Source organism: Phalangium opilio, unplaced genomic scaffold (assembly GCF_054372755.1).
Source record: "Phalangium opilio isolate 3A_F unplaced genomic scaffold, DU_Popi_V2 ptg000105l_1, whole genome shotgun sequence".
NCBI lineage: Eukaryota > Metazoa > Arthropoda > Arachnida > Opiliones > Phalangiidae > Phalangium > Phalangium opilio.
The window spans coordinates 333,767-352,998 of record NW_028324207.1 but is presented as its reverse complement, the minus strand read 5'-3'; the positions used below and the strand labels follow the sequence as shown (position 1 = coordinate 352,998).

Genomic DNA, 19,232 nt, shown 5'->3' with positions numbered 1-19,232 from the left:
ACAACGGGACGGACGGACAGCCACCAAGTTTATCAAACGATGGTGTCGCCATCTAGAAAACGAACTTGAATTTCGGCCATTTACATGACTGTATTCTTGAAATTCGTCAAATTTCCCGCCTTTTCTTTTAGTTCCCTTTTTTGCACCAGGATGGCGCTACAAGCGCGTGATAGAGTTCATTTGGTCTGTATATCCATGCGGATGAAAGGCCACTCTAGTGGTAATTTTCTCAACTCAATGCGTGGGACACCTTTGAAAACATCGGGACGGACCGACTGTACCATGTACGGACAGCTAAAAGTTTATCACGCGATGGTGTCGCCATCTTGAAGCCTAGATAAGAAATGTATAAATACATGTATTCTTGAAATCAGTCAAATTTCCCGCCTTTTCTTTTAGTTCCCTTGGTTGCACCGGGATGGCGCCACAAGCAAGTGATATAGTTAGTTAATTGGATCTTCCCGCCTTTTCTTTTAGTTCCCTTGCTTGCACCGGGATGGCGCCACAAGCCCGTGATTTAATTAATTGGCTCTTCCCCTTCCCGCCTTTTCTTTTAGTTCCTTTGGTTGCATCGGGATGGCGCCACAAGCGCGTGATAAAATTACTCCATGGAAAATAAGACACAATGGGAAAAAAATCAGCTTTTGAACAAAAATTATTGCAAATTTTCAAAACGATTTATTTCAGTGATGATTATGATTTGTGAACATGGATCTAAATATACAGTCAATATTTTTGTGTTAAAAGCCCACATAATAATACAAAAAAAAAAAATTATTTCTTTGCAAATGAAATTTTCATGGCATTAGTTGGTGTCAATTTAAAGCCTTGTAAAGCTTCCTTGGCTGCCATTGCTTGCATTTCAATATCAAACTCAACAAAAGCAATATCATGACGACCTGGAACTAGACGGACTTCTTTGAATCCAGCAAATCTACAAAGTAAAAATTAAATAATTAAAGAATTTGTAATAAAATTAATTACTAATTAGGGTTTTAAAAACTTTAAAATATTGAACTTACTGATTGAATAACATAGACAACATAATTTCATTTGTCTCTTCTGGTAGATTTGTTAAGAACAATATATTGTTTGGTGGTTGTTCAGGCATATTTCCTTCGTGAAATTAAAAAATAGATTAAGTAGTATTAGTAAAAGGTATTAACAGGCTTTTCCAGGTATCCCACTAACCTCCGTGTATTAAATTACCATGTTTTGACTCTTTGTCCGCCTTCTTTTTAGGTTTCTTGGGTTCCACAACTCTCGGGATCTTCGGTTTTTCAACATACGTACCTTTTAACTTGGCAATGGGGTCAGAATCAGTTTTGGAATATTGAATTCGCTGTTGAATTAGTTTAATTAGAGTTTTAATCTATAGGTATTGCCATTAAAATTAAATTGTCATATACCATTGGTTTGTCATAGAATGGAAAACCTTGCATGCTTCTAAGAGCGTTTGTCGCGCTGTTGATATCCTTAAATATTACAAAAGCTTGGCCTCGCATTTTTAAGGTTTTTAACGCTACTATCTCAATAATAGAACCAAACTGGGAGAAAATTGCGAAGAGAGACTTCTTAAGCTCTGAAAGATGTATTTGAGAGACAAGGCTTAGCGTATAATCAAAGAGAACCATGTTGAAAAACCTTCCAACAGAATATTTACCTTCTTTCTTAATTTTATCATTTAAATTATTGATGTAAATCGTATGGTTTGGCCTAATATCCATATTAAGGTAGAAAATCAAAGGTTTAAACGAAAAATATTCAACACACGCTCAGTCGGCGACTCCAAAAAAGACTAAAATCTAAATAATGAGAATGTTGAGTTTTTGCGTTGCCTACGTTAATCAAGGCCTGTGTGCAGCGCCGCTTTTTATTTTTCGTTAGGCAATTTAAGTTGCCAAATTCTCTCACCTGAAGCGCTATTAGCTGTACTTAAGGAATTTGAAATGTTCATTTTCTCGCGCTTGAAATTTTAAATACTCATTTTTCCGCGCGTTTCGGTCCAGCTATCAATGAAATCTCGCGGTAAAATAAGAAGTCTCGTTTCTTAAAAAGCAAGTTGCAAGCCCTTCGAAACTACCGCTCACAGGCCTTGATTAACGTAGGCAGTGGTTTTTGTAACTCAGTTCAGTTCAGCTCTATCCCTCCGATAAAGTTCGAAAGCGGAAACACGGACGGTGAACTGGGATCTGCAAATATTTTCTTAAAATATTCCAAGCAAAAATATTTTATCTTTTTTATTTTCCGCTGAAAAGTTACGTTTATTTGGCTTTATTTATTTTTATTTGGCTTTACTGTATAGGATTTTTTTTATATTTTTTTTTCGAACAAAATAGTGATTATATAAAAATAGGGAAAATACTAGAAAAATGCGCAATTTAAGAAAGTGATTTTTAACCACGTTTATCGAATATAATCTAAATATTTCTAATTATCTTAAGTAATCAAGTTATATGTTATTTTAGTGACGTAATTAAATTAGCGGAAAGCGGAAGTGCCGAAGAAGGCGGTGTAGTGACTGTAGTCCCATGACCGCCAGTACACACTCGTAGAGTGCAGTCTTCGAAGAATGGTAAGAAATTAATAATAATTATTTAAGCCGCTATTAACAGTCGAATTAAGCATAATTTAATTAAACTATAACCGATTTAGTTAAGGTATATATAATAAATTGTTTCAGTTATCATTACGTATGAATAACCCTTTAAAACCATATTAGTCGCTAAGCCTTGGCTATACTTGAACTTTGCCTTTTAGCCCGCGCCAGGGTAAACTTTAATGTTGCAGTTAAAATTAATTAAATTTAATTTATGTACAAATTCTTTGCGGTAACATTCCCCAACTCTATTCGGTGCTCCTAAATAAATTCGTAATGTTTTCCACCGACCATAGACTTGTAAATTTATCATATATACACTTGGTTTGGTAAAAGTCTTATAATTTAAAGCTGTTTGATCAAATTTCCAGAGTTTCTTTGGGTTTGGGCAGACGGCTGACGTCGAAATTATCCTCGATGGCAGGGAAACTAGAAAAATGGCTGAAATTAAAACGGAAGATGGTAAAAAAGAAAAACACTATCTTTACTATGATGGTGAAACTGTTTCTGGAAAGGTAAATATATACTTCTTGTTTCGAAAAGTCAGTCCCCATTGCCATTCAACACGTCATAATTTAGGTCAACATTACTCTGAAAAAACCAGGAATGAAACTCGAACATCAAGGAATAAAAATAGAATTCATAGGACAAATTGGTTAGGAAAGATAATTAACAGGGTTCATACAAACCTGGAAAACAGGGAAAACCTAGAGAAATCAAGGAAATAAATAGTTGACAAAAACCTCAGGGAAATTAAGAATTTTTAATAAAATGCTGGGAAATTTGTGTCAAACAGGAGCCGAGTAATTTAGCAAAATGTCCGTAAACATACCCTCCATAGGATTAACATTACACCCAACTTTGGAGGCTCGTAACTCTGGTTATATTAGAGATACGGGGATGCCCTTTGATTATGTAATAGTCCAATTTATCCCCCATCCAACCATACTAAAAACTTAGAGCTACGACAAACAGGGGCCGAGTAATTAAGCAAAATGTCCGTAAACATTTCCTCCATAGGATTAACATTACACTATAATTTGGAGGCTCGTAACTCTGGTTATATTAGAGATACGGGGATGTCCCTTGAGTATGTTATAGTCCGATTTATCCCCCATCCAACCATACTAAAAACTTAGAGCTACGACAAACAGGGGCCGAGTAATTAAGCAAAATGTTCATAAACATCCCCTCCATAGGATTAACATTACACTATACTTTGGAAGCTCGTAACTCTTGTTATATTAGAGATACGGGGATGCCCTTTGAGTATGTTATAGTCCTATTTGCCCCCTCTTTCGATAACATTTGATCCATGGGATAGCCACTCCATATATGGGAAAAACCTGGAAAACTCAGGGAAATATATGGGGAAAAATGTAGAAAAATCAGGGAAATTTGTTTTCCAAAAGTTGTATGAGCCCTGAATTAACCATGTTATGAATAAATTAAATTAACAAGTATATATATGTATTCCTCAGAGTTATACTATGATAGGGGAAATCACCACGAATTTACATCTCTCCTGAAAGAGTTAGCCAGACCCGGAGAACTTGGTCAAAATATTAGCTTCTCATTTGAGTTTGTTAATGTTGAGAAACCTTTTGAATCTTACACAGGCTCTAATGTTCGATTACGGTAAATGTTTCTTACTAATATGTCACAAGAAGTGATATCTAGTTTATTAGGGAGAAGGTATAAGTTGCCTAAGTATTCGCGCGCCATAGTCCCAGTCCCCCTTTCAAAATACAAGGGGGGACGTAAAAAGAGGCCGGGCTATTTCGCCTCTCCTCAGTCGGAAAATACGTAATTTTCTTCATTCGCGTCGCGCTGACGTGAGTTTTCAAGAACCAATGAGATGCTGGTTGTAATTTAGAGGCGGGTATTAACTCCGGCCCTACGTTTGGACTGGGGATAAAGCTGGGAATGTGGCGAATTTATACCTTCTCCCTAATAAACTAGATATCACTTCTTGTATTTCATTATTGTGTTTTCTAACAGTGTAGTATTATTTCCAGGTACTTTTTACGCGCAACAGTTGTCAGGAGAATATCCGATGTAGTTAAAGAAACTGATATTATCGTTCACACGTTAAGCTCCTATCCAGAAATGAATTCCTCCATCAAAATGGAAGTTGGGATTGAAGACTGCCTTCACATTGAGTTTGAATACAACAAGTCTAAGTATGAAAGTGTTTTTAACTAAATTAAAGTCCCAATAGATTAATTAATTAATTAATTAATTGGCTTTTGGGGTTTAAGGTATCACTTGAAAGACGTAATAGTGGGTAAGATTTACTTCTTACTGGTTCGCATAAAGATCAAACATATGGAGATAGCTATTATCAAGAGAGAGACAACGGGATCTGGTCCAAATACTTTTAACGAAAATGAAACAATTGCCAAGTATGAAATAATGGATGGAGCGCCTGTTAGAGGGGAATCCATCCCAATCCGTCTCTTCTTGGCTGGTTACGACCTGACTCCTACTATGAAGGATATCAACAAGAAATTTTCTGTCAGATATTATCTCAATCTCGTCCTTGTTGATGAAGAGGAGAGGAGGTATTTTAAACAACAAGTAAGTACTTGGTTTTATTAAAGCAGGCTTCATACAAACCTGGAAAACCTGGAAAAATCAGGGAAATAAATAGTTCACTAAAACCTCAGGGAAATTTCGAATTTTTAGTAAAATTCAGGAAAATTTCGAATTTTTAGTAAAATTCAGGAAAATTTCGAATTTTTAGTAAATTTCATGGAAATTTCGAATTTTTAGTAAGATTCAGGGGAAATTTTGAATTTTTATTAAAATTCAGGGGAAATTTTGAATTTTTATTAAAATTCAGGGGAAATTTTGAATTTTTATTAAAATTCAGGGGAAATTTTGAATTTTTATTAAAATTCAGGGGAAATTTTGAATTTTTATTAAAATTCAGGGGAAATTTTGAATTTTTATTAAAATTCAGGGGAAATTTTGAATTTTTATTAAAATTCAGGGGAAATTTCGAATTTTTATTAAAATTCAGGGGAAATTTTGAATTTTTATTAAAATTCAGGGGAAATTTCGAATTTTTATTAAAATTCAGGGGAAATTTCGAATTTTTATTAAAATTCAGGGGAAATTTCGAATTTTTAGTAAAATTCAGGGAAATTTCGAATTTTTAGTAAAATTCAGGGGAAATTTTGAATTTTTATTAAAATTCAGGGGAAATTTTGAATTTTTATTAAAATTCAGGGGAAATTTCGAATTTTTATTAAAATTCAGGGGAAATTTCGAATTTTTAGTAAAATTCAGGGGAAATTTCGAATTTTTAGTAAAATTCAGGGGAAATTTCGAATTTTTAGTAAAATTCAGGGAAATTTCGAATTTTTAGTAAAATTCAGGGAAATTTCGAATTTTTAGTAAAGTTCAGGGAAATTTCGAATTTTTAGTAAAATTCAGGGAAATTTCGAATTTTTAGTAAAATATCATGGAAATTTCGAATTTTTAGTAAAATATCATGGAAATTTCGAATTTTTAGTAAAAATTCATGGAAATTTCGAATTTTTAGTAAAAATTCATGGAAATTTCGAATTTTTAGTAAAAATTCATGGAAATTTCGAATTTTTAGTAAAAATTCATGGAAATTTGGAATTTTTAGTAAAAATTCATGGAAATTTGGAATTTTTAGTAAAAATTCATGGAAATTTGGAATTTTTAGTAAAAATTCAGGGAAATTTGGAATTTTTAGTAAAAATTCAGGGAAATTTGGAATTTTTAGTAAAAATTCAGGGAAATTTGGAATTTTTAGTAAAAATTCAGGGAAATTTGGAATTTTTAGTAAAAATTCAGGGAAATTTGGAATTTTTAGTAAAAATTCAGGGAAATATGGAATTTTTAGTAAAAATTCAGGGAAATTTGGAATTTTTAGTAAAAATTCAGGGAAATTTGGAATTTTTAGTAAAAATTCAGGGAAATTTGGAATTTTTAGTAAAAATTCAGGGAAATTTGGAATTTTTAGTAAAAATTCAGGGAAATTTGGAATTTTTAGTAAAAATTCAGGGAAATTTGGAATTTTTAGTAAAAATTCAGGGAAATTTGGAATTTTTAGTAAAAATTCAGGGAAATTTGGAATTTTTAGTAAAAATTCAGGGAAATTTGGAATTTTTAGTAAAAATTCAGGGAAATTTGGAATTTTTAGTAAAAATTCAGGGAAATTTGGAATTTTTAGTAAAAATTCAGGGAAATTTGGAATTTTTAGTAAAAATTCAGGGAAATTTGGAATTTTTAGTAAAAATTCAGGGAAATTTGGAATTTTTAGTAAAAATTCAGGGAAATTTGGAATTTTTAGTAAAAATTCAGGGAAATTTGGAATTTTTAGTAAAAATTCAGGGAAATTTCGAATTTGTAGTAAAATTCAGGGGAAATTTCGAATTTTTAGTAAAATTTAGGGAAATTTCGAATTTTTAGTAAAATTCGTAACATTATACATGAGCAATATTTTTAAGGGGATTTTAATTATTCCAACTAACATAACAATCAATCTTTTAATTAATTAGGAAATTGTCCTTTGGAGAAAAGGTGAACGAACAAGAAAACCAATCCAACAGCCACCATTAACGGTAGATTCTAAATAGCAGCTTTATAGTCCATAATAATTTTTTTTGTATCAGTTGTATTCTCCCCAAATTTGAAATTTGCCACCACCATGATTGAAGAAGTTAATTGCCATAAAGAGATGAGTTTAATTATCTTCTTGTCTCTACGCCCCGCCCCTTTTTTTTCTTATTAATTATTACAATTTTATGGCAATGATACAAAACTATAAAACAAAGTAAACAAAACTCGTGGGTGAAAGAAAAAAATATGTAAGAGGTTCAAAATCAATCTTTAATTAATTTAAAAAGAAAACCAACAAACAAACAAACAAACAACCATAGACTTCACACGCAATTTTAAAAAAGAGAACCAACCGACTTAATTAAGTTAAAAAAAAAACAAAATGGCAAAGAAATTAAATTAAATTAAATTAAATTTACATTAAATTGTTTAAGTTAATTTTCTTTATTTTAAATTAATTTTAAGTTGAGTAGAATTCCAGCACAGATATGTCTCTATAGTTAAAAAATAGTTTACTATATTAAATGTTTAAAGAAGTAAATAAACAAAACGTTAAACGAGTAAACAAAATTCAAAATTATGCCTCAAAAAAAGAAAACAATAAAAATAGATTAGGTTTTTTTCGCTGATTCTCTCTAATTTATTTTTCTACTCAACTTTGAAAAATCATGATTAAATGAAAATGATTAAAACATCGGTACAGAAACTTTGAAATAATAATTGTAATAAATAAATTAATTAATTTACTAATTAGCCTTATTCCTGATCAGCGCCACCTAACCATAGCGGCGACTTTGAGAACTACTGTAATCGGCAAGCCAATCAGATGCCACTAAAATCTGGTGACGTCATTTTTGGTAAGACCCCGAGGAGTGCCCGTCAGTGACGTCACCTGATTTTAGCGACATCTGATTGGCTTGCCATTTACAGTAGTTCCCAAAGTCGCCGCTATGGTTAGGTGGCGCTGATCAGGAATAAGCTACGCTAATTTGGCAAACCAACAAAGAAATTTAATGGAATTTTTGAAAAGTAAAAATATATACACACACCGACCGAGAAGAACGTAATATGAAAACAAATTTATTTAGAGATTGCAACAAAAAAAAACAAAGGAATTTATAGGTGTAAATAAGTGATTTATATGATTATATATAAATAATAATAAATATATTTGTGTTTGTAATGCAGTTCCATATTATATTGATGACAGAGTAATTATGTAGCGTCAATTTTTATTTTATCGATCGTTTTATTTGATGTTAAAATTAAAAATTCAGGCTTTTTCTTTTTTTTTTTTTACTATGGGCCAAAAATATGCAAATAGTTTAAACAATTGTAGAACAAACGATACATTACATTTCTTCCCTAAATAATTATAATTTTTGCGCGTTAGTTCATTCAAACTTTGTTTATTAATCGTATTCTTATTTTTAACCCTTTCTTAATAAAATAAAATAATTAAATAATCTATTTAACGCAGCTTAAAATAATAAACGGTAAATCCTTTAAGGTTATCATCATCTTGCCTCAAATTTATTGATTGCCATTTTAATTTCTAAATTTTATTTTATCTCCTTTTTAAAGTCGGAAAAAATTCAAAATATAATTAAAATTTGTTTTCACATAACATTCCGTGGTAGTGTACATAGGCTTTCCGGTGCCTCTACCGAATATATTTGGTTTTTGCCCAAACAATGTATTATAAAAACATCTTGTAAATAAAAGAAAAAAGGTAATTAATAAATTTCTTTGCAATGTTTTGAGGAGAAAATAATTATGTTACATTTATTTTTTAAGCCTAACCGCTTTTACATGTGTGTTATTATAGTCTGTTATAGACTGTGGGAATTCAACCAATCCCCTTGGGGTAGGCCTAATTACAAATGGCGGCGCAGTAGTCCTCGTTTTTTAAGACTAACTAAATGCTAATTATTTGTATTAAAAGATCATTTATTTTTTAATATTTTTCCTTAATATTTAAAAAAAGCCATTCTGTTACGATATAATGTTACGTTATCAGAACTTTTCCTATAAAAGAATTACATTTGTTTACAGTTATGATTATGAATCCTATAATATTTCTCCATGGTGGCAGATTGCTAGCAACCAATAGGAAACGGCATCAGTAATTGTAATAGCAGACGAAGCCTTTTGTTTCTGGGCCGGTTTTTACAATTAAATTACACAATTTGATTAATCTTATTTTATTTTGATTTAATACATTTAAAAAAACAGTAAATACAAATGTTTGAAAATATAGAAGTAAGTAATTTTTATATATACTAAATTATACATAGTAGGGAGTAGCAAATTTCAACTTTTATCGCTAAGCCTTTGCACCTGCCATGCTTGAAGTTATTTACATTATACATAATGCCTTATTTTTAATACATTTTTTAATTTTAAAGTTATGTTGATTATTTTTCTGCCTATAATTTTAGGCTATTGTAACAAGTGACGGTTCAGGAGAGCCATGGAACACTTGCGTATGGGATTCAACAACTGGCACTGTCCTTGCAACATACAAATCTCCTGGTAGTGCAAGTTGCCAACGAGGAATGGCTTTCATTAGTGACAGTTACATAATTGCTGCCCAAAAAGACAAACCATTCATCTTAGTATGGGCCCTTAATAAGAAAGTAAGTAAGCTTAATAATTAGAAATTGATATCTTTGGTGTGGAGCACGGATGAAGAATGCGCGTGCGGAAATTTGTTTTCACGCTATAGGATCGGCAACTCCCTATCTTGAACGACAGCTTATTCTGTATACACTCTGTTACAACATCGGTTGTCAGCACGCGCAAAGCTAGGTCTCTATGTAATCTAGCGTTGCGCGTGCTGACAAGAGACAAAAAACTTCAGGATCTTCAGGATTTAAAATCGTTTAAAATATCCTGAAGTTTTTTGTCTCTTGTCAGCACGCGCAAGGCTAGATTACATAGAGACCCAGCTTTGCGCGTGCTGACAACCGATGTAGTAACAGGGTATATACAGAATAATCTGTCGCTCGAGATAAGGAGTTGCCTATCCTATAGCGTGAAAACAAATTTCCCCACGCGCATTCTTTATCCATGGTATGGAGTATGTTATGCTACAAATATCTCATTAGGAACAAGTTCATATGAAGATTTTATGCCCATCTAAGCCATCGGTAATTGCCGTGTCTCATAAGGGTTCATTTTGTGTCGCTGCTTTTGAAGAAAAGTTTCATATTTGGCAGGTATTAATATAATATAAATAGTGGCCAGAAATTTAAACTTAACTTAACTTAACCCATCAATTTTGCAATAGATTTCAGATGGCAAACTTTTAGCTGTCGTATCATCTCACCTCCAAGCTATAACATGCATTAAATTCAGTGATAATGATTCCCATTTGGTTACGGGATGCGCTGATGGACAAGTTTCTGTTTGGTCCCTTGCCAAGTACGTAAATTTAATTTTTTAATAAAAATTTTACTTTAATTAATAATTAATTAATTACATTTTTGATTTTAAGAGTTATCAGCACTGAAAATGACTCTAATAATAAACCCGAAGCGGTTCATACCTGGTCCGATCACCAACTTCAAGTGACGGATATTCATATTGGATGTTTCAGAGATGATTCAAGAATCGCTACTGTATCATTGGATCAAACTTGCAAAATTTATAAACTTTCTTCCGGCCAATTACTCTTATCATTTGTTTTGGATGTTGCTTTAATGAGTGTGGCTATGGATCCTAGTGAATTTCATCTTTACGTCGGTGGAGTCAGTGGCCATATTTATGAAATTAACTTGTTTAATGTCTCAGCTGATAAAGATATCCATTTAACGGAGAAAGAGAAAGAACAATCTGTCTTCACAGGTCACGCGTAAGTTAAATATAACAGGGTTCATACACGACCTGGAAAACCTGGAAAAGTCAGGGAAATTGAAAATGGGCCTAAAAGGTCAGGGAAAAGTTAGGGAAATTGAAAATGGGCCTAAAAGGTCAGGGAAAAGTCAGGGAAATTGAAAATGGGCCTAAAAGGTCAGGGAAAAGTCAGGGAAATTGAAAATGGGCCTAAAATAGAGGGCTGCAAACTGAAAAAAGTCATTCCCAAAGCCTGCCAACTCCAATGGTAAAATTTTCACAAACGCCACTGCCACCCTAACGCCATTGTTATATTTTCAACTCCTCCCTAACGCCACACTAAAGTTCATTTCATTTTTGAATCCCTGCCAAAGCCAATTGTGAGGTTTCACACGAATTCCAATCCCTACCAAAGCCAATTGATAAATTCAATAATATTTCCAATCCCTGCCAAAGCCAATTGATAAATTCAATAATATTTCCAATCCCTGCCAAAGCCAATTGATAAATTCAATAATATATTCAATCCCTGCCAAAGCCAATTTATAAATTCAATAATATTTCCAATCCCTGCCGAAGCCAATGTGAAATTTGACAATTTTTCCAATCCCTGCCAAAGCCAATGAGAAATCGGACAAGTTTTCTAATAATTCCTGCCAAAGCCAATGAGATATGTGACAAGTTTTCTAATCCTTGACCAAACTAATGAGATATCCGACAAGTTTTCCCATCTCTGCCAAAGCCAATGAGAGCTTCAACAAATTTTCTTTTTCCAAACACTATAGCATTTAACCTAACCAATTTTCATTTATATTTACCCCAACGTTTCCCAGCCGGCCGTGTGGTATATTATGAACTTATATATCATGAAGGTTTTCCACCGTTATCCCACTGCATTTTTTCAATTATTTTTATTATAAACTCGAACATTGTTTATAATTGTAGTTTTCCTTTTTACGTTTAATCTAAGGCGACGGAAAAATTTATGACTCTCTATCTCAAAAAGAACAAATAGTTTTAGTTTCGTTTTCTCTCGCACAGCAATGAATTTGATTTTTTTTGCGGAGGGACGGCTGTACCAGCCGCGACCGTCATGTGCCGTCTGTGTGGGGTTGAACTTCATGCATCCCGATTGCGCAAAAACAACCGCGTGGGAAATTCAAAGAGGAAAAATTGACTAATATAACTAATGCCACCCAACTCCGGTTGAATAAAATAAGGCTGGCTCTCAATGCCACCAACTGCATTTGGATACTATAAATGCCAACGCCAGCCAAAGCCACCTGAATCCAACAACAATCCAGTCCCGACCGACTCCCGTATAAGTTTTCGAAATATTTCCACTCCGTTCCATTTCAGAGATAATGTTCCCAAAGCCACCCAAAGCCAAATTATTTATTTTACCCAACTCCAACTCCGACCAAAATTGAGGGAGTCCCTTGGCTTTCTATGGAGTTGGAGTTTTCCCAAAGCCTTTGCAGTCCTCTAGCCTAAAAGGTCAGGGAAAAGTCAGGGAAATTGAAAATGGGCCTAAAAGGTCAGGGAAAAGTCAGGGAAATTGAAAATGGGCCTAAAAGGTCAGGGAAAAGTCAGGGAAATTGAAAATGGGCCTAAAAGGTCAGGGAAAAGTCAGGGAAATTGAAAATGGGCCTAAAAGGTCAGGGAAAAGTCAGGGAAATTGAAAATGGGCCTACAAAGTCAGGGAAATGTCACGGAAAAATATATTGGTGGGAAATTGATAGTCTGGATAACAGTATAAGGGTGACCAAAAAAGTGTGGTCTGAGACTTGAGCAGAACCCAAAATTCGCGGAGCTTGCTTCGCTCGCTCCGGTTATTTTAACTTATTTATGATTTACTTATGGTTAAATTTAAACGAATTAATTGGCTTATCTTTATAACAATGACAACTCGTGCAAAAATGATTCGAGTGAATTTAGATTGGTTTTCATATATTTACGCCTTGTAAGTTATTGCATATGGTCAGGGAAATTTGTGGAATTTAGTCAGGGAAAACCTGGAAAAGTCAGGGAATTTCATTCTAAAAATTCTGTACGAACCCTGTATAATTACTTTATTACAGAAGAAGAAACTTAATTATTAATTTCCATTTTTTTTTAAAGGAAACAAGTGACAAGTCTAGCTGTTAGTTTTGACGGATCAAATCTGTTATCGGGGTCTTACGATAACTCTGCCAAAGTTTGGCATATTCCTAGCAAACAATGCATTCGTAATTTGAATCACAAAGGACCAGTATTGAATGTCTTTTTCATTCCAACTCCTTATCATCTTATTTCAAATGAAAAATTCAAACCAACTCTCACCATCAGTCAATTCCAACGACAAATATCTCAAGATGATCAAGATTTAAATGTAAAACGTCAGATACAAATTTTTAAGGGATCAAAAATTGAAAACGAGGTAATATAATTGAATAGTTAATTAGTTATTTAATATTTAATAATTAACACGTTTATCGTTGTTTCAGGGTCTGTTGAGTTTTAATGAAATGAAAAATATTGTTCATGAAAACAGCTATAAGGTAATTAATTAATTATGTTTTTATTGAAAGAGATATACAAGATTGTTTTAAAATAGTTTATAATTAATTAATTAATTAATTAATTATGTTTGGTAATTATTTATTTATTTAAGGTTGAAAGTGAACCGGGAGATAGTAAAGTTAATCTCAAGGAAGCCCTACAAAGACACGCTGAAATTAACCAGCAACTTTATAATTACGCGGTTGAAAATGTATTGCAAGCGTTAAGTGTATCTGATGATTAATAAAATTCATTTTTAATTAACTGACATTGACATTGGGAGACTTTTAATTGATTTTATTAACAGTTTAAGCTTAATTTTTATTAGTTAAGTGTGACTTTAAATATTTTCCAAAAATCTAGTAAGTTCTCGCATTACGTCCCATGATATGATGCACATTTGTGGTTGGTACTGAAGGCCTAGGCCTAGGACGCACTTTCTTCTTTTTCCAACTAATTTATAAGAATTACAACCAAATTTTGTAATTATATCCTCAAATTATATATAAAACTATATAACTTACGAAGAATAAATGACATAAATGAGCGCTGACAGCAATACAACACCTAATATGGTCAAAACTGATATTACGGCGATTTCCCAATCTTTTAAGCCATTCGAAGTTCCCTCCTTTTTTGGATCTGAAAAAAGAACCAAAATATAGAACTGAACTAAACTGGAGTTAGCTAGTGCCGCGGCGCGAAAAGCCGCGCGTTATTAGCTTAGTAGCAATGTGACCCCGCGTATTATTATTAACAGATATTATAATCGAAATTAGGGTGAATAATTAATTAACAAGAGTTGAAATAAAGTCGATAACGACGTAAAAGTGATTTACCTCCACAAATACTTTTCCCGCGGCAGTTATCGTATGTTGGAATCGGAAAACATTGAACTTCACCAGTCAGGATGCAAGGCTTAGCGTCAGCACCATCCGTTTCATCATCAAGGGCATTGTAATTATTTCTACCAGCTTTTGTTGTTTGATGAATCTTCTTCCGTCTTCTATTGAAATTCAGGTAAGCTTTTAATGTATTATTGGTGGCTGTCGGTTCCTCAGCTACTGATGGTTTATTATTTGGGCTTATTGGAGTAATTGTTGAAGTGGTGGAAGACACTTTCTCGTCATCGTAGTAGTACTCATCTTCCTTATAATCTTGAGGAGCTTTATCATAAGAGTTAAGGAAAAAATTGAAATCTTGTAGAGGGAATTAATAATAATAATAGTTATTACTAGAACAATCTATTTCACCGGACCCATGGCATTTCAACTCCTCTACGCACATTAGAGTGTCCCTAATATGACACACTTCTTTACCTACAAAACATTATCTTTAGCCCTAAAATAATTAGTGTATTGTCCTCTAAAAATTACCATCGACTTCAGTTGGGCCATCCTTTCCATCAGTAAAAGCTAACGACGACTCTGTAGAACTGACTACATTAATTTTATTTAAAACGTGGAATGGTGAAGTTATCGGGGGTGTAAGTGCTGACGTCGTTTTTTTGATGTCTGGCACAGTTTCCAAAGTGGGTTCCAAAGGTTCGCCACTTGATGCTGTGTTTGTGGTTTCGGTATTTGGGTTTCTAAAGATACTGGAATCGCGTAAACCCAAAGTGGTTTCCCTTTTATAAACTGGGCTAACTTTAAAAATGGTAGATAATAGAGGACTCGATGTTGCGTCTTCAATTCCCGTAGTCTGTCCAGTTTCTTGTGAGGTTGTTAAGAGTTCTTGTAAAGAAACTTCCTTATTGGACACGCTAGTTTCTGACCAGTTATCTTCTTCAGTACCTGGAATCAATGCTGTATAAAATTACAGAAAAATTAGCTCGTGTTTAACAGTTTAAGGTAACCGCGGAAGCTTTTAGCGTCTTCGACGGAAGGAAACCATCAACTTCCGGCGGACCATCAATCAGTCTGCTCTTAGAGTCATAGATCATCACGTACTTTGATTTTTAGCTTCAACTACCGTATAACTATCTGATTTTTTCTCAAGCATACGCTATATTTTATAATTCGCGATAATTCTAGCGTGTCCTTCCATATATTGTGTCATTAAAAACCGCGCCCTAAAACAGATCCTTGCGTAAAAATTACGAGCCGTGTTCCTCACATTATTTATAGACCAATAATGAAACCCTCTTAATGGCGGATATCGGCGTCTGCTTAATTTTTTCATCTTGATTGATACCATAAGTTAATAAGATATGTTCCTAAACTTCGTAATATAGAGACTTTCTGAGAGCTTTAGAGTAGTGTCGGTAGAGAGGGGAGTAGACTTTTTATCCCTCCCTCTAGACGCGCTTTTGTAAGAGGGGATACTGTACGCGCCTGGTAGGGGGGGATGACACTGAGCTAGAGCTAGATGTCAGTTCTACGTATGCAAACGTCATACCCTTATATCTCTTAGCTAAGTGTCATCCCCCCTACCAGGCGCGTACAGTATCCCCTCTTACAAAGGCGCGCCTAGAGGGAGGGATACACAGTCTACTCCCCCTCTACCGACACTACTCTATGGTATGACGTTTGCATAGTAGAACCATGGTAGAACTGACATTACTCTATTTCAAAAACGACGCGAGAATTGAATACACTCGCTCTTGCAGGACTTCCATCCTCCTATTTAGTCTGTACTAAGCCTTTGACAGCGCCTCACCAGGCGTCGCTTTACCTCGAATCTATGACCTACGTTACTTCATGACAAGCTCCATTTTGTAACCAGTGGCAAACTTATGCTTCACATATCTTATGAACTTATGTTGATACTAAGATCTAAAGAAATGTGCAATAAAAATCGATGTTAAAATTAAGCAGGGACTGGAATTCCGCGCCGTTAAAAGGTGGTTTGTAATTTAGAGTAAAAATCACGTCTTTGGTTCCACACCTATCCCCTCAAAAAAGTAGGCTAGAGTCACAGGTTTCATTCTGTACAATTTTTAAAGGATTACAACGTCGAGCTTGTAATTGGTAGAAACGGCCGGGACATGGCACCCATATATTTCATTAGCTTAATTTGAAGGTACTTTGTATTCCTCAGACTCCACCCATGGGGTCATTCCTAGCGCGTTAGTTGTCCGCTAAGGGACACTCCCCGGTAAACAATGGTCGTTTGATTTATGGAAGCTGACACTATAGATTCGGACCAAGAGCCGAGGTGAAACGTCACGCTTCGGATGCTTATTCTTACATGAAAAATTGCTCGTACAAAACTTTTTTCAGTTTTCGTTTAATAATCTATTATAACATATATTTTAATAACTAATGTTTTTGGCTCTACAATTTGACATTATATCATCTATTTTGGTATGAGTAATGTTTAGTTATTGGTTAAGAATTGCGTGGTCAGTTTTATGTTTCATTGGAAGACCATAACTTACGGTGGTGTCAATAACAGGGTTCATACAAACCTGTGAAGCTCAGGAAAATAAATAGTTCACTAAAGACTCGGGAAAATTTCGAATTTTTAGTAAAATTCAAGGAAATTTGTGACTCTGAGGTTTGAGTTAGTTTGCTCTGAAGGGGTTGCTTCGACTTTAAAAAACCACTCCCGTTATTATTAACATGGGCTTAATTAAAAGCAACTTTGGAGGCTCATAACTCTGGTTCTATTAGAGATACGGGAATGTCCTTTGAATCATATTTGCCCCCCCATCCAACCATACTAAAAACTTTGGGTTACAGCAAACATAGACTAAGTAATTAAGCAAAATGTACGTTAACATTCCCTCCGTATTTAGGAAAAATAACTGGAAAACTCAGGGAAATAGGTTGTCCGAACGTTGTATGAACCCTGAATAATAATTGAACCTAGCTTATTTTATTGTTTAAAATTATCCAAAGGCATATAGATAGGGATGAAATTACAATATTAAATGAATTCTAACGTTCTAAAGTTAATTTATATCTAAAAAAACTCCCAAATATTTGTGTGTCCAATCAATGATTATCCAAGCAACGTCTGCCATTATAGACTCGGAGGTTTACAAAGTAAACTCGTATCTTCTTTCTTTATTTCTTTCAAGGAAGATAAAATAGCGTGTTCCGTTTATATTAGCCATAATGGTGGGTCGCGTGAAATGGAGCTAAACCTCTTAGAGAATGTCGCCCCCTTTTATATCGTTATGCCAACCTCCTCCACCAACATTTGATACTTTGACAAGGTCCACGAAGCTTTGACATCTTGTCACGCGACGACAAATGTAACTCTATAGAGAATATACCGAACTCACCGAGTGACGCCTTATTTTGGCCGACATATTTAAATGAATTTGCAAAACAAATAACAAACTCACACCCACGTAATGGCAGGTACTAGGTAGTAAAAAGGAATTATGCATGGCGCTTTTACAGCGTTAGAAAAAGGGGTTTCAAACCTTTTCTTCTTCAGTGATGTTGTCATAGGCTGAATTTGTTAGTTAAGTCAGAAGTGGATAATAGAAGAAGGATGACATTCTGTATCCTCTTAATAGGGAGCTAACAGTTCTGACCCTGAAACGTCACACCTTTCTATCTGTTACTGGAGTTTCATCCCCCCTAACGGTTGGAAACAGTACTCTACGCTCAAAAATGCCAAACAGAGGGGGGCTGCGTGACGTCAGACTATCTCTTCCCCCTTGCCAGTTGTTATCTCCCTATAGAGTAGTGGCACTCCTTGTTAACTACCCATAGAGCTTAATACAGTCAAAGGCAAGTAGGTGCCATTACTCTATACTTTAGTTATGTAACATGATTCTTCCCTGTTCATCAAACTTCAGATGGGCATTGGGCCGTGCTAGGTTGAATTCTATAACTGTTTGGTATGTACTAAATCCACAGCAATCAACCCACAAACCTTGATTGTCTTGACTTGGGACAAAAATCCACACGCTTACGCGCCTTGGCAAAAAGTTAAGCAGCGCTAATAGAGTAATGATGAGGGAACTATTTATTTATCTCGTATGTGATTCGGTTTAGTAACCTTGAGCACTACAAATGTAAAATGGTGTTGGGAAGAACCCCGCTTTGTGGTTGGTACACTTCTCTCGAAGAGAAGTATTACATACTTCTGGTCAAGTTTAATTGAGGCAACGCTTTCATACTAGAAATAAGGAAATTACATTTACCTGAATTAAATTCAAGAAGTAAAGCCAGGTAACTAAAGAACACCGCCGTCCGGATTGGTATTTTCACCATCTTTATTTATTTTAATATCGATATTCTAACATCAGACCGTAAATATTTTGAAAGATGTTGCGCGATTATAATGAAATACGGTTTGTAATAGATAGGCTTTTGAAATATCCGCGCTCCAGTAATCCATCCTTACTCTACGATGTCCTAGTGACTTTTGCTTTTAGTAGCTATAGGAGACGATGGAATGACTAGATCTATACAATAGGGACAGGTACGGATCCTCTATCGTTTCCATAGTAACCCTTCTCTAAAAAAATACGACCAATTATCTCTCCGCTATTATACACCAGTAAAAGTTAGAAATATGTTTATTTAAGTTTAACCTTAATATGTAATTAAGGCAATTGTTTGTAATATGTTCGCGTCAAAGCCCGCCATGCAGTAGGGGCTAGAAACCCCATAAATTTCCTATGCACCCCTGTATAAAGGTGTTCCCTTCAAAAAGTCGTAAAGTTTTTGGATAGCAGAAGCATTTATAATAC

The 19,232-nt window shown here is 34.3% G+C and overlaps 4 protein-coding genes across 5 annotated transcripts; 2 read left to right on the top strand and 2 right to left on the bottom strand.

Moving 5' to 3' along the window:
- Nucleotides 1–655: 655 nt before the first annotated feature.
- snf (U1 small nuclear ribonucleoprotein A snf) lies at nucleotides 656–1,827 on the bottom strand. Of its 2 annotated transcripts, none has more exons than XM_089851829.1 (5): nucleotides 1,664–1,827; nucleotides 1,410–1,582; nucleotides 1,192–1,342; nucleotides 1,023–1,116; nucleotides 656–934 (listed from the first exon to the last, which is right to left on the bottom strand). In XM_089851829.1, exons 1-5 carry the CDS (start codon nucleotides 1,725–1,727, stop codon nucleotides 775–777), a joined length of 642 nt encoding a protein of 213 aa, XP_089707955.1. In that variant the 5' UTR covers nucleotides 1,728–1,827; the 3' UTR covers nucleotides 656–774. The 2 variants fall into 2 exon arrangements, with proteins under 2 accessions (XP_089707955.1, XP_089707956.1); XM_089851830.1 differs by having other exon boundaries at nucleotides 1,210–1,342; nucleotides 1,664–1,826.
- Nucleotides 1,828–2,417: 590 nt separating this feature from the next.
- On the top strand, nucleotides 2,418–8,942 carry Vps26 (vacuolar protein sorting 26). The gene is made up of 7 exons (XM_089851827.1): nucleotides 2,418–2,575; nucleotides 2,971–3,114; nucleotides 3,179–3,254; nucleotides 4,081–4,237; nucleotides 4,618–4,782; nucleotides 4,861–5,179; nucleotides 7,138–8,942. Exons 1-7 carry the CDS (start codon nucleotides 2,573–2,575, stop codon nucleotides 7,213–7,215), a joined length of 942 nt encoding a protein of 313 aa, XP_089707953.1. The 5' UTR covers nucleotides 2,418–2,572; the 3' UTR covers nucleotides 7,216–8,942.
- A 359-nt stretch (nucleotides 8,943–9,301) lies between these two features.
- LOC149625065 (WD repeat-containing protein 18) lies at nucleotides 9,302–13,850 on the top strand. Its single transcript, XM_089851823.1, has 8 exons — nucleotides 9,302–9,460; nucleotides 9,640–9,837; nucleotides 10,309–10,419; nucleotides 10,491–10,624; nucleotides 10,698–11,054; nucleotides 13,157–13,454; nucleotides 13,522–13,575; nucleotides 13,689–13,850. The coding sequence occupies exons 1-8, from the start codon at nucleotides 9,443–9,445 to the stop codon at nucleotides 13,818–13,820; spliced, it is 1,302 nt and encodes a 433-aa protein (XP_089707949.1). The 5' UTR covers nucleotides 9,302–9,442; the 3' UTR covers nucleotides 13,821–13,850.
- Nucleotides 13,851–13,889: 39 nt separating this feature from the next.
- On the bottom strand, nucleotides 13,890–18,902 carry LOC149625064 (uncharacterized). Its single transcript, XM_089851824.1, has 6 exons — nucleotides 18,681–18,902; nucleotides 14,953–15,381; nucleotides 14,812–14,895; nucleotides 14,416–14,742; nucleotides 14,101–14,218; nucleotides 13,890–14,029 (listed from the first exon to the last, which is right to left on the bottom strand). Exons 1-6 carry the CDS (start codon nucleotides 18,748–18,750, stop codon nucleotides 13,936–13,938), a joined length of 1,122 nt encoding a protein of 373 aa, XP_089707950.1. The 5' UTR covers nucleotides 18,751–18,902; the 3' UTR covers nucleotides 13,890–13,935.
- Between the last annotated feature and the right edge of the window lie 330 nt (nucleotides 18,903–19,232).

Coding starts and splice junctions, on each gene's coding strand:
- snf (XM_089851829.1), bottom strand. CDS start 1,727: ATGGATATTAGGCCAAACCATACGATTTACATCAATAATTTAAATGAT. Junction 1,583..1,663: donor TGATAAAATTAAGAAAGAAG/GTAAATATTCTG, acceptor TACATCTTTCAG/AGCTTAAGAAGTCTCTCTTC. Junction 1,343..1,409: donor CATTCTATGACAAACCAATG/GTATATGACAAT, acceptor CTAATTCAACAG/CGAATTCAATATTCCAAAAC.
- Vps26 (XM_089851827.1), top strand. Junction 3,115..3,178: donor GTGAAACTGTTTCTGGAAAG/GTAAATATATAC, acceptor GTCATAATTTAG/GTCAACATTACTCTGAAAAA. Junction 4,783..4,860: donor TTTGAATACAACAAGTCTAA/GTATGAAAGTGT, acceptor TTGGGGTTTAAG/GTATCACTTGAAAGACGTAA.
- LOC149625065 (XM_089851823.1), top strand. Junction 11,055..13,156: donor TCTGTCTTCACAGGTCACGC/GTAAGTTAAATA, acceptor TTTTTTTTAAAG/GAAACAAGTGACAAGTCTAG. Junction 13,576..13,688: donor TTCATGAAAACAGCTATAAG/GTAATTAATTAA, acceptor TATTTATTTAAG/GTTGAAAGTGAACCGGGAGA.
- LOC149625064 (XM_089851824.1), bottom strand. CDS start 18,750: ATGGTGAAAATACCAATCCGGACGGCGGTGTTCTTTAGTTACCTGGCT. Junction 14,896..14,952: donor TGGCCCAACTGAAGTCGATG/GTAATTTTTAGA, acceptor AATGTTTTGTAG/GTAAAGAAGTGTGTCATATT. Junction 14,743..14,811: donor CGGTGAAATAGATTGTTCTA/GTAATAACTATT, acceptor CTTATGATAAAG/CTCCTCAAGATTATAAGGAA.